Source organism: Myodes glareolus, chromosome 4 (genome assembly GCF_982192425.1).
Source record: "Myodes glareolus chromosome 4, mMyoGla1.1, whole genome shotgun sequence".
In the NCBI taxonomy this organism is placed as follows: domain Eukaryota; kingdom Metazoa; phylum Chordata; class Mammalia; order Rodentia; family Cricetidae; genus Myodes; species Myodes glareolus.
The window spans coordinates 9980926-9994219 of NC_142029.1; the positions used below are offsets into that span (position 1 = coordinate 9980926).

General features: G+C 46.3%; 1 protein-coding gene across 7 annotated transcripts in view; it reads left to right on the top strand.

The window, feature by feature from the left end:
* Positions 1-9526, top strand: part of Cnot10 (CCR4-NOT transcription complex subunit 10) — a 49056-nt gene extending 39530 nt beyond the window's left edge. For 4 of the 7 annotated variants that reach the window (XM_048423223.3, XM_048423224.3, XM_048423219.3 and 1 more), the window contains exons 15-19: positions 1437-1567; positions 2355-2390; positions 2581-2708; positions 7517-7592; positions 9098-9526. In XM_048423223.3, coding sequence (XP_048279180.1) covers positions 1437-1567; positions 2355-2390; positions 2581-2708; positions 7517-7592; positions 9098-9252 — 526 coding nt within the window. In that variant the 3' untranslated portion in view covers positions 9253-9526. The remainder of the gene's footprint in view (positions 1-1436; positions 1568-2354; positions 2391-2580; positions 2709-7516; positions 7593-9097) is intronic. The other 3 variants (XM_048423225.3, XM_048423226.3, XM_048423221.3) reach the window with 1 other exon arrangement.
* The last annotated feature ends 3768 nt before the right edge of the window (positions 9527-13294 follow it).

Here is a 13294-nt window from a genome sequence, read left to right on the forward strand (position 1 = left end):
GCTGTCTTTAAAAACAAAGTATAAAACATGCCACAAATGTGGTTAGGTTGATAGTGTGCTCGCCTCAACATGGCGTGAAACCCTGGGCTCAGTTGCAGCATCCACATAACATGTACCACTTGTGCAGATAATCCCAGCAATGACAGCACAGGGTGACAAGAGGATCAGAGGGTAAAGGGTTAGCCAGGTGGTGGTGATGCACGCCTTTAATCCCGGCAGCAAGGCCAGTTTTACAAAGTGAGTTCCAGGACAGCCAGAACTGTTTCATAGAAAAACCCTGTCGCAAAAAATAAAAATGAAAGAAGTTGTTAAAGGTTTGAGGCAGCCTGGATACATGGAATCCCCCCACCTCAAGTTTTATTTACTTTTAGATAAAACTTCACTATGTAGCTCCACCTTATCTGGCTTTTGATGTGGGTGGTAAATTTAATTTATTAGTAGTATATGTGTGAGCGTAGCTGTGAGGTGCCACAGTACGTGCCCCACACTCTGGAAGTCAGAGGACAACTCTTGAGAGGCAGTTGACATTCCTCCTTCTGGAGCCAATATCTCCTGCTGCTTCTGCCCCTGTGCACTGTGCCATTGTCGAGCAACATGGGGGCCATCCATGGTGCTCATGGCGCTTAGAGGACAGCTCTGTTTGAACTAGTTCTCTGCTCCCAACCTCACGGGATTGAGCTCAGCTCCGCGGGCTTGCGTTTTCAAGCACCTTTTACCTACTGAACCCAGCTCACCAGCTTCTTTCATGCCAGGGAGTGGGAGCTCTGAGACCCTGTGTATGGGTGTCTTGTCTGCATGTCGACCTGTACACCACGTGTGTGCAGTGTCTGTGGAGGCCAGAAGAAGGCATTGGGTACCCTGGAACGAGAGTCAACAGCCAGTTCTGGGTGGGTCACTGGGAAGTGAACCCAGGTCCTGGGAAAGAGCAATCAGTGCTCTCAATCGTTTTTGAATTGTTTGTTTATTTGTAATGTTTGTGCAAATGGAGATTGGCAAAGTACATGTCATAGTATACATATGGCTGGCAGAGAACAACTTGCAAGAGTTAGCTCTGTCCTTCTAGCACATGAGTCCCAGGGATTGAACTTGGCACGTAAGATTTGGTAGCAAATGACTTTACCCACTAATTCTTTTTTTTTTTTTAAATTTGTGATTTGTTTATCTTTTATTTTATGTGCATTGGTGTGAAGGTGTCAGGTCCCCTGGAACTGGATTTTCAGACAGTTGTGAGCTGCCATGTGGTTGCTGGGAATTGAACTCAGGACCTCCGGAAGAGTACCCTACCCACTAATTCTTGCTGGATTAAAATAACCTAAATTAGCTTAGGTTTCAGGTCAGGTACATGGAATATGTGAATCACGTGCCCTGTGTTATTGTACACTAAGCATTTCTGTGGTGACCTCCTCCTCAGACTAAAATCTGCAATTTCATTTCAGGTTTTTGGGCCATTTATATGCTGCAGAAGCCCTCATCTCCCTCGACAGAATATCTGATGCCATTACACACCTGAATCCAGAGAATGTCACTGATGTCTCCTTAGGGATCTCCTCAAATGAGCAGGACCAAGGTTAATGAGGACACATTTGATCAAACTGGTCATTGTTGCCATTTCCTTCCTTTTGTAATTCAGGATATGTAGAGACCTAAGGGCGTGGTTGTGAAGGGCAGGAAGATTGACGTCAGCTCTCCAGTTATGGCTGTTCTTACTATCTAGTAATTGTTTGCTAAGTAAGCCTGGGAACTGATTGTCACTTGGCCTAAATTCTCACTCAAAGGCTGATGATATGTTAGGATTCTTCCCTTCCCTTCCATTCCCTCCTCCCTTCCTCACTCCCTCCCTCCCTTCCTTCCTTCCTTCCTTCCTTCTTGTTTTCCTTCTTTCCTTTCCTCTGCTCACCTCACCCCCCCCCCCTTTTTAAGAGGCATAACCTCACTGCCCAGGCTGGCTTCAAGCTCCTGGGCTCATGCCATCCTCCAGCCTGGCTGGACTTTTTCAGTGCTAGGATGACAGACATTTGTGCCAACCTGCCTTAAGAGGATGCATTTTGGTTTGGTTCTGATACTATTTTTTGTTCCTTTTAACTGATTCCTCCATGCAAGGGAATGGAGGTGTGGTTTTCAAACAATTTTCAGTCATGTTTGAGTTTCTGAGGCTATGAAGCCATGTGGTCCCCTCTCTTCGTGGCTAACTCACGTGGGGTGGTGGTGAGGTTGCATCCTGACACCTTTAACAAAGCCTCCACAACACCAAAAGCAAATACTACCATACATTAAGTTCCTACTTGGGAAGAAACTTAGGTGTTTAGAAGATGTGCTGTTGTCCTGCCCTCAGATTTATTTTCATGTATTTGTAGGATCAGACAAGGGTGAAAATGAAGCAATGGAATCCTGTAAGTAAGAGTTTTGTAAATCCTTAAGTAGCCTGGCCTGCATCCCAAAGACTTAGACCCTGCATCTCTTGTGTCCTTCGTGTATCTGTCAGCCTGAGGAATAGTGCTTTGTTCCAAGTGCTCAGCGGTGGAGTGGTGCCCCTGTGTCCTCTGCACAGCCCCTTCACCAGTATCTACGCTCTCTCCTCAGCTGGCAAGCGCGCCCCTCAGTGCTACCCCAGTTCTGTCAACTCTGCCCGGACTGTGATGCTCTTCAACCTGGGCAGTGCCTACTGCCTGAGGAGCGAGTACGACAAAGCCCGGAAGTGTCTGCATCAGGTAAGAGGACACAGGAAGGGCAGTTGGCCGTGTGTAGTAGAGGACCTGAGAGTTTATCGGGTTTGTGATTTTATTTGAGGTGTATGGTCAATTTATTAAACACCTGAAATATTTTTCCAGATTTAAAATATTCTTGGGCTGGGTGGTGGTGGCGCAGCACACTTTTAATCCCAGCACTCTGGAGGCAGAGGCAGGCGGATCTCGTGAGTTCAAGGCCAGCCTGTTCTACAAGTGAGTTCCAGGATAGGCTCCAAAGCTACACAGAAAAACCCTGTCTTAAAAAACTCAAAAAACAAATAATTAATTAAATTAAATTAAATGTTCTTGGGAGCATGGCAGGGCATACCTTTTATTCCAGCATTCAAGAGGTAGAGACAAGTGGTTCTCTGTAAGTTCGAGGCCAGCATGGCCTACAAAGAGAGTTCCAGGCTACCCTGAGCTACATAGTATGGTCCTGTGTGCTGGCTAGTTTTATGTTAGCTTTATAGAAGCTGTAGAGTCCTTGGGAAAAGGGACTCCTCAATTGAGAAAATGCCACCATAAGATTGGCCTGTAGGCATGTCTATGGTGCATTTCTTTCTTTCTGTTGTTGAGATGGTTTCTCTGTGTAGCCTTGGCTATCCTGGAATTTTCTCTATAGGCCAGGCTGACCTCAAACTCAGAAATTTGCCTGCTGGGATTAAAGGTCTCTGCCGCCACCACCACCACCACTGCCTGGCACATTTTCTTAATTAGTCATTGATGGGGAAGGGTGCTGTAAGAAAGCAGGTTGAAGCAAGCCAGTAAGCAGCATTCTTCCATGGCCTCTGCATCAACTCTTGCCTCCAGCTTCCTGCTCTGTCCATGAATTCCTATCCTGACTTCCCTGAGTTATGGATTGTAAACTGTAAGTGGGAAGAAAACTTTCCCTCCCCAAACTGATTTTGTTGATGGTGTTTGTCACAGCAATAGAAATCCTAAGACAGCCTGTCTCAAAAAGAAAACAAAAGGCAAAACTAAACCCAAGAAAAGGACATCCTGAGAGAACCACCTGTGTTCTCACCTATTGGGGAGACTGATTGAACTCTCGGGACATCACAGCCTCCACATACTATCTGCTTACGCAGGTGACCTTAATGGGTCTAAAGTGATGGGGCTCTGTCCTGGAAAATAACATCCGTGAGCTGTAGTCACCTTAGCGTCCGCACTGAATACTTCCAGTGCAAAATCAGAAAATCGATGCTGAGCCCTGGGGAGCCCTGAGGATCTGAGCACGCACGTGAGCTGTGAACTGAACTGTGGTGGAACTCTGTAGTCAGCAGCCCTTCTGATGGCCTGGCCCAACCCCCGTGGCCAGCTGGGCGTTAGATCTGCAGTTAGTGTGCACAGCCCAGCTCAGGTTCTCGTACTGCAGATGGTCACGGCCGAGCCATGCGAGAAGACAGATGAGGTCAGTCCTGTTGGGGTCTCCGGTTTGTTTTGGTCTCTGTTCTTTGGGTTAATCCAGTGGCAGGTCTTTGTTAATTGGGAGGCCCACCCTGTCTAGGAGGGCAGAACAATGATTTGGAGAGTCAGAAAGGGCTCTGAGCTGATGTTTCCAAATCACCCCCACACCATGATTCTGAGCAGTCAGCAGCCAAATTCCGTTAAGTCTCAGAAAGTTGTTACCTTGAATTCCTGTGTTTTATAAAGAGCTGTGTAGGTTGTGGTTGATGCAAAGAACAACAGCAAATTACCGCTGTTTATTAGTCACCAAAAAAATAGAACTTAAAAAGTTTTTTATGGTGTGTGTGTATGTATGACTGGGGGAGTTAGTTATTTCCTTTACCTACTGATCCATCTTAACATCCACACACCCGAAACATCTTAATGTCTACGAAGTAGTGTAGTGATGCCCTTCCCCACATGAAGGTAGACCTGCAAGTACAGAATTTTCAGTTTCTATGCCTAGCTGTTGTTAGACCTCTGTGATGTGAGAGGGAAAAGCTGCCCACCCCACTCATAGGGCATGTCTTCAGAGCGTGAGCTGTGCAGGGCGGTGGTGGCACACACCCTTAATTCCAGCACTTGGGAGGCAGAGGCAGGCAGATCTCTGAGTTTAAGGCCAGCCTTCTCTAAAAAGTGAGTTGCAGATAGCCAGGGCTACACAGGCTCTGGGTGAGATGCCCCAGAATCTGCATTCCTTCTCAGCCTTCTGTATCGTTGTGCCCATTTTCTGCCCATTAGTTAGGTGTCTACCCTGCAGAGCTCTCACAGAGAAACTTTTTAGCCCATTTTCACATATGTTCACCTGCCTCTCTTCCACTTCAGTAAACCTGAATAAATTATTATGTGCTCGCTTGTTTATCATCAGGGAGGCTCCTCCTGTCTTAGCTGGGCATAGTGGCACACGCCAGTAATCTCCGGTAGTCTTTCCAAAAGTTTTAAGGCCAGGCTTGGGGGTGGTGGGGCACCTTTTAAGTTTTAAGGGCAGCCTGGTGAACTCATAGTGAGTTCCAGAGCAGCGTGGGCTACCTTACCTCAAAAGGCTGAGGAGCGCAAGTGTTTGCACAGGAACATTCTCCCAGTTTGCTCACGAAGTCAAGCAGTGACGTGGCAGAGAGCACCTGAGGATAGACCCTGGGGTCAGACACAGGAAATACACTGATCATCTTATCCACCAGACTTTCCTTTTTAGTAACATCAGAGGAGACTGCTGGGCGTGTGGCCCTGACCCACATTCAGTGGCTGCTTTTGCTTAAATGGCTTCATGTAGGAAAGAAAGCATGTGGTGTGTTTGTTAAGACAGAGTCTGACTTTGTAGCCAAGGCTAACCTCAAACTTGTGATCTTCCTGGTGTTGCCTCCTCTGTTCTGGGGTGGAACCTCCGCCTCACCTTGTCCATCATTACATAGATGGTATTGTAAATACAACTGTTACCGGTCCTGAAGAGACAACACTGGACTTGGTCCTATGACTAGAGTATAGACTCAATGTTGTCCAGGAAGGCAGATACACAGCTCCCAGGAGAGGAGAAAGACGGGACTGGTGGTACAGCCCTGTAATCCAATCCCTCTCTTGGGGAAACTGAAACAAGGGGATTGAAACATTAGGGTCAGCTTGGACAACTTCATGACCAAGCATCTCAGAACAGCAAGAAGCCAGATGTGGTGTCACAATGCCTTTAATGCGAGGTGGAGATGGAAAACTCTGAATTTAAGGACAGCATAGTCGACATAGCAAGCTCGAGACAATCCAGGCCTACACAGAGACCCTTTCTTAAAAAAAAGGAAAAAGAAAAAAGGAAAGGTAAGATAAAAAGTAAAATTCATGGAGCTGCAGAGTTGGCTCAGCAGCTAAGAACATCTGGAACACCTAAGTTCAGTTCCCATCATCCATGTTAGGTGGCTGTCAATCACCTGTGACTCCAGCTCTGGGGGTCTGCCTCTGTCAGTACCTACACTCACTGCATAAATATTTTAGAAAGTTAGAAGCAGGAACACAGAACCAGTAAGAGGATTCAGCTGATAGTTACTTGCTATAAAGCCTGATGGCCTGAATTCAAGTCCCTAAGAACCACATGGTTAAAGCAACATGCGAAAGTTCTCCTCTGGGCCGGGCAGTGGTGGCACACGCCTTTAATCCCAGCACTTGGGAGGCAGAGGCAGGCAAATCTCTGTGAGTTCGAGGCCAGCCTGGTCTACAAGAGCTAGTTCCAGGACAGGCTCCAAAGCTACAGAGAAACTCTGTCTCGAAAAGCAAAAAAAAAAAAAAGTTGTCCTCTGACTTCCACATGTGCACTGTGGCATGCACATGCCCCTCCTCCCCGCCCCACACAAATATAATGAATAAGTAATATTAGTGGTTTTATGAAACAGGATTTCTCTGTACAGCCCCAGCTGTCCTAGAACTCACTCTGTAGACCAGGCTGGCTTCAAACACAGATGCACCTGCTGGGATCAAAAGGGTATGGCACCACATCCAGTGACCACTCAGCTACTAGAGCGCTTGTTCAGTGGGCAGTGGTGACACACGCCTTAATCCCAGCCCTTGGGAGGCAGAGGCGGGTGGATCTCTGAGTTAAAGGACAACCAGCTACACAGCGAAGCCCTGTCTTAAGAAACCCCAAAAAAGAAAAAAAGCACTTGTTCTTGTAGAGGACCCAGGTTTGGTTCCCAGCCCCCACTTGCTGGCTCACAAGCAAGCATTTACAACTCTAGTTCCCCAAAGGCTCTGACCTCCTCAGGTACCAGGTGTGTGTGGATCACATAGATAAATACAGGGAAAATGCACATAAAAATAAATCCATCTTAATTTTTTTTTTTATTTTGAAAAATTGTATAGTCATACAGTCCTATACTCTCCACCATTGAGGAGGGAGGTAGAGGTCAGGGTTAGAAATTCAGGGTCATCTTTGGCTACATAGTTTAGGGTTGCTGTCTCAAAAAATAAAAAAGGAAAAAGAAAGCCAAAATTAGGGTTGAGGAAATATGGGTAGAAGCTGGGAAACCTACATTTTTATACCATACATGAGGAAAAATAATCATTGAGTTTAATAGGTATCAAGATAAAGGAATGTTGGGTGAGGTAGCATATTCTGTACCCTATGCTCAGAGGATGAGGCAGGACAGCACCATGTGTTCAAGGCCTTGCATCCTCATTTGCCACGGATAGCCAAGCATAATAGCTCTTAGCACTGGGCACTCAGTGTGAGGCCATCCTGGGCTACAGTAGGAGACAGCAGAAGCGCTGAGGGACCCTGTGACCGTGAACCCTGAGTCAATGCCAGCTTCTCATGGAAACTCACTGAGGACTTTGCTTTCATGAGTGTCTCTCTCTCTTGAGCAAAGGCGGCTTCAATGATCCATCCTAAAGAGGTGCCCCCTGAGGCCATCCTGCTGGCGGTCTACCTTGAACTGCAAAACGGTGAGTGATTCTCATTAGGGTGCTGTCCTTCAAAATGCTCACGACTTTTGGTACCAGGCGTGTTGGTTTGTCTAATTAAAGCATTTGAGAGGCAGGAGGGTCATGTGATCCAGACTAGTGTATCCCCAAAACAATACAGGTTAAAGCTGCACAGCCCTTGAGAATATGACCCACCCGGTTTTCTAAGTAGAAAATGTAACTAAGGGGACAGCTCAGTGGCTCAGCGGGTAAAGGGCATTTGTTCCTGCTGACCTGAGCTTGAATCACAAAATTGTCCTCTGACCTCCATACCATGCCAACACACACACACCAGGGCCTAAACTGGAGCTTAGCATAGAGTGCTGGCCTAGGTTCTGTGCGTGGCGCTGCGCAGAGGACGAGGGAGATGGAAAGAGTCGTTAGTTAGCAAGGTTTTGGTGTCATACAGATTCTTGCCCACAAATTAAAATATTCCCTTTTGTCTGAAAATGCAATTTTAACTTCTGTCCCTTAAAATCAGTTCCTGAACATTAGGCTTTTCTTGGGCAGCTGACTTGAGAACATGAATCACAATGCTGCATTCTTGGGCTACACAGTGCTGTGTCTTTTTGTTTTGTTTGTGTTTTCATTCTTTTGTTTTTAGAAGCAGAGTCTCACTATGTTACCCTGCCTGGTCTGGGGTTCACTATGTAGACCATTCTGGCCTCAAACTCCAAAATCCTCTTGCCTCTCTGCCTCTTGACTACTGGATAAAGATAAATGCCATCACTCCTGGCCCACTTTTACAAGAACTGTCAAAACAAATCAAAGCCAATCACTTAGGAATCAAACCTAGGTAGGTTCTCTGGAAGAACAACCAGTCCTCTTAACCTCTGAGGCATTTCTCTAACATCTTGTTTTTGTAGCTGAAGAGACATTACGTCCTTGGCACACCAGGTATCTTGACTGACTAAAAGCCAAGCCTTGAATGAGTTTGTGGTCCTGAAACCCTTGAATCCCATATATATATGGTTTATTTAACTCTATTTTATGTGCATTGGTGTGAAGGTGTCAGATCCCCTGCAACTGGATCTTCAGACAGTTGTGAGCTGCCGTGTGGGTGCTGGGAATTGAACCCGGGTCCTCTGGAAGAGCAGTCAGTGCTCATAACCACTGAGCCATCTCTCCAGCCCCGAACCCCTTCTTTATACAGCCCACCTTATTATAGCAAGTTGTCTGCCTGGGTATGCCTTAGAATCCTTGGGGAACTTTTTTGAAATCCTATTGCTGGCCTAGGGATGTAGTAGAACAGTAAACATATTCAGGGTCTGTGTTTAAACCCCAGCACAAGAGAAAACAGCATCACCCGCCACACTACACATCACTTAAGTGAGCATATATGGCCTATGCGGTGGCTCTTTGTCGTGGTGCACAGGCAGACCTCCTTGTCTAGGCCTCCTTCGCCTCCTTTGCAGGGTGCTAGTGGCCTAGTCTGTGCATTGGTAGTGTGTGTGCTTGATTTTCTTTAATGGGCAGTGTTTCTCTAGGCAACACACAGCTGGCCCTGCAGATGATCAAGCGGAACCAGCTGCTCCCCACAGTGAAGGCCCACTCCGACGTGAGGAAGAAGCCCGTGTTCCAGCCTGTGCACCCCATCCAGCCCATCCAGATGCCCTCATTCACCACCGTGCAGAGGAAGTGAGAGCTTGCTTTGGGGGAACTGTTACCTGAGGCCCGGGGCATGGTCAGTGGCCTCTCGGTTGTCCTACAGGAAAGCCAATAAAGAAAACAGGTGGGAAAGGTGCTGGCTTTGAAAACAGTTTGAGACTATTGTACCCCCACTGGAATTTTTGCCAGAGGTTTACTTAAAATTAAGGACTAATAAACCCACTTTCCGTTTTTATTTACGAGACTTTTACTTGTGACCCATTCTGTGGTATGTCTGTGTCCAGGTATTAAAAATGTTCTTCTCAGAACAGTGTTGTCATCTTTCTTTCCGCCGTTGGAATTACCTAGTGACAGTTAATGTCAAAACTGTAAAAAAGACCAGCAGAACAGAGCATCAGCTCCAGCCAGTCCAGAAACTGACGCTGGGGTGAAGGAGATGGAGTAAATCCATGCTCACCTGCAGGGTCTGTCTTAGTCACTGTTCCTTTGTCTTGAAGAGATGCCATGACCAAGGCAACTTAAGAAAGAAAGTGTTGGACTGAAGAGATGGCTCAGCAGTTAAGAGCATTGCCTGCTCTTCCAAAGGTCCTGAGTTCAGTTCCGAGCAACCACATGGTGGCTCACAGCCATCTGTAATGAGGTCTGGTGCCCTCTTCTGGCCTGCAGGCATACACACAGACAGAATATTGTATGCATAATAAATAAATAAATATTCTTTAAAAAGAAAGTGTTTACTTGGGCACTCTCTTACAGTTTCAGAGGTAATTCTGTTATTGTCATGGCGGAGCAGGGGGCACTTGTGACGTTGGAGCTGAGAGCTACATCTGGGTAAGTAGACCAAGAGAGAAACCTTGGTCTTGGTATAGGCTTTTAAAACCTCAGAGCCCACCCCCAGTATCATACTTTCTTCCACAAAGCCATACCTCCTAATCCTTTCAAATAGTTCCACTCCCTAGTGACTAAGCATTCAAATCTATGAGCCTTAGGGGGCTAATCTCATTCAAACCACCACAGGATATAATTGGGTTTAAAGGAGATGACTAATGCACTTAGAATCATTCACTGAAAAATTAATGACAGTGGGGTTGGAGAGATGGTTCAGTGGTTAAGAGCACTTACTGGTCTTCCAGGAATCAGAGTTCTGGTCTTCACACCCACATGCTCACAACTTCCAGGAGCTCTCCAGTTCCAGGAGTATCTGACACCATCTTCTGGCCTCTACAGGCATCTGCACAGACAGAGCCCACATTCATTCAGGACTCAAATGCACATAAAGAAATACCTGGGCGGGGCTGGAGAGATGGCTCAGAGGTTAAGAGCATTGCCTGTGCTTCCAAAGGTCCTGAGTTCAATTCCCAGCAACCACATGGTGGCTCACAACCATCTCATAATGGGGTCTGGTGCCCTCTTCTGGCCTGCGGGTACACACACAGACAGACTATTGTATGCATAATAAATAAATAAAAAAAAAAAAAAAAAGAAATACCTGGGCATAGCGTCTCTTGCCTTTCCCAGCACTCAGGAGGCAGAGGCAGGCGGATCTCTGTGAGTTCCAGGATAGCCATGGCTACTTGGTAGAAGAAGAATTTAAAAGTTTAAAAGGTTTTTCACACGATACCAGGTGTGCGTGTGTTATAAGATTGCTATTCCAAGAATGTGATAGGCCATACACTAACTTTAAACTGGAAAATGTAGATATGCTTTAGAGAAAGTGAGTTGCCCCAACTGTTGACAAGTTGTTTCTCAGTGTTTTTCTTCTAGGGTTCTCTCTTGGTGTCTTCCCTCTCCTCAGGCCCTGGGGTGGAGACCAGCTTGACTTGGGCGGTAGATATACCAGCTGCTGTCACGGCTATTTTGTCAACTTATTTGAGGCTTACAGTTTCAGAGGGCTAAGGTTCATGGTCATCATGGTGTTGGAGCAATAGCTGAGAGCTCATGTCTTAATCCACAAGCAAAGGCAGAGAGCATCTGAAACCTCAGTCTGCCCACAAATCCTCCACCAAGGCCACACCTGGTTCTTCCCAAGCAGTCCTACTTAGTACGAACCTGGGGATTGTTCTCGTGCAAGTCACCACAGCCATGCTTGCTGGCTTCTCAGGTCCAGTCAGAGGCTGGTAGGTGGAAGTTTCAATCCCGCCAGCATCTCCCAAATAAATACAGAGGCATATATTAATTGTAGATGCTTGGCCAATAGCTCATGCTTGTTAACTAGCTAACTCTTACATTTAAATTAACCCATGTTTCTTATCTGCTTTGCGACGTGGCTTAATACCTTTTGTCAGTACAGCATGCCCATCTTGTTTCTCTCTGTTTCTGCTGGAGTCTCTCTGACTCTGCTCATCTTTTTCCCATCAATCTGTTTGGCTCTTCCACCTGGACTATTAGCAATTGGCCAGTCAGTTTCTCTATTAAACCAATCACAGCAACATTTATTCACACAGTGTAAAGGAATATTCCACATTTACCCCCCTCACATTTTAACTTTAACATAGTAAGAGTATATACAACAAAAACAGTTATCAAGTAAGAATTACAGTTACAATATCTAGTTCATTTGTATTTGGCAAAATTAGAGGAAATAATCTTTTATGCATTTTAGCTTTGTGACTCTAAAGTTTTATTTTTTAATAAGATTTATTTACTTATATAATATCCTGCCTGTAGGCCAGAAGAGGGTACCAGATCTCATTACAGATGGCTGTGAGCCACCATGTGGTTGCTGGGAATTGAACTCAGGACCTCTGGAAGAGCGGTCAGTGTCCTTAACTGCTGAGCCATCTCTCCTGCACCCTACTCAGGATTTATACCTCAGTTTTATACCTAATTTGCCTTTTATCATAACTAAGGAAAACTTTCACTACGACTATTTAGTCTTAACTCCATCAAAGATCCCAGAAGCATGAAATGTTACCTAAGGACAGGGCCATCTGTCTGCCTGGACAGTCACCCAGAGTTCTGTAACATTGGGGCATCCAACTTTGGCCTACAGGCCTGGTCTATCTGAGAGACTTTTCTGAAAAGCAGGGGATTTTGAAGGACTGTCTCCTTGGCTTAACAAAGTTTGGCAGTCACTTTCTTTTGTGTTCTGCTTGTCTAATTTGGACAGTATCCTATCAGCGGTTGAGACAAGGGCAGTTTCTTAGCCCATATGGCTAACTTTTGTCAGAAAGAGAACAAACTCCATATAGAGTTTTCAGTGCCCCATCATCTCTGAAGTAGACTGGTGCCGCCAGGAGCAGATGTGTCTCACTGTCATCCTGCAAAGGCTAGTGGACAAACATGGGGTGCCTACAGCTTTCTCTGAGTGGGTCTCCTGCAGGTGGGTAACACTGCAGAGCTAGACTGCCTTAGGGGTTGTGGGCTGGGATTTAGTTTTGTGTGTGTGTGTTGTTTTTTATGTGACTGGGAGTGGGGGGATACAGAGGCCTAGAAGAGGGCCTCTGAAGCTCCAGTTACAGGAGATTGTGAACTGAGAATTGAGAACTCTGGTTGTCTGTGTATTGTATAAATATTTGCTGGAGTTTGCTTAACTAGAGCTACAGGTCGTTGTGGGCAACCATGTAGGTGTTAGGAACTGAACCCAGGTCCTCTACAGTAGCAATGTTCTTGTTTGTTTGTTTGCTGTGACAGGGTCTCACTATGTAGACCAGGCTGGCCCCAAACTCACAGAGATCCGCCTGGCTCTGCCTCCTGAGTGCTGGGATTTAAGGCTTAAGGCGTACGCCACCACTGCCCTCCTGAACCTTCCCTCCCACTCTGGGGTCTTCTCCAGGCCACAGCTTTAGTCCTCAGCTTGGTGACTCTGTGTTCTGGGCTAAGCTGTGACAGTTGTCCTGGAGGATGGATATAAAAACAGAGATGCGGAACAGCCGTGTGAAAGTCTAAAACAAAACGCTGTGTGGCCACTGGGATAAAGAACTTGCTGTGTGCAAGCCTGGTGGTCTGGGCTTGACCCCCAGATCCCATGGTGGAAAGGGAATGGATTTCTGAAAGTTGTCCTTTGCTCCCCACGTGGGCTCTGCGGCGTGGGTTAACACACACGTGTGCACACACACACACACACACACACACACACA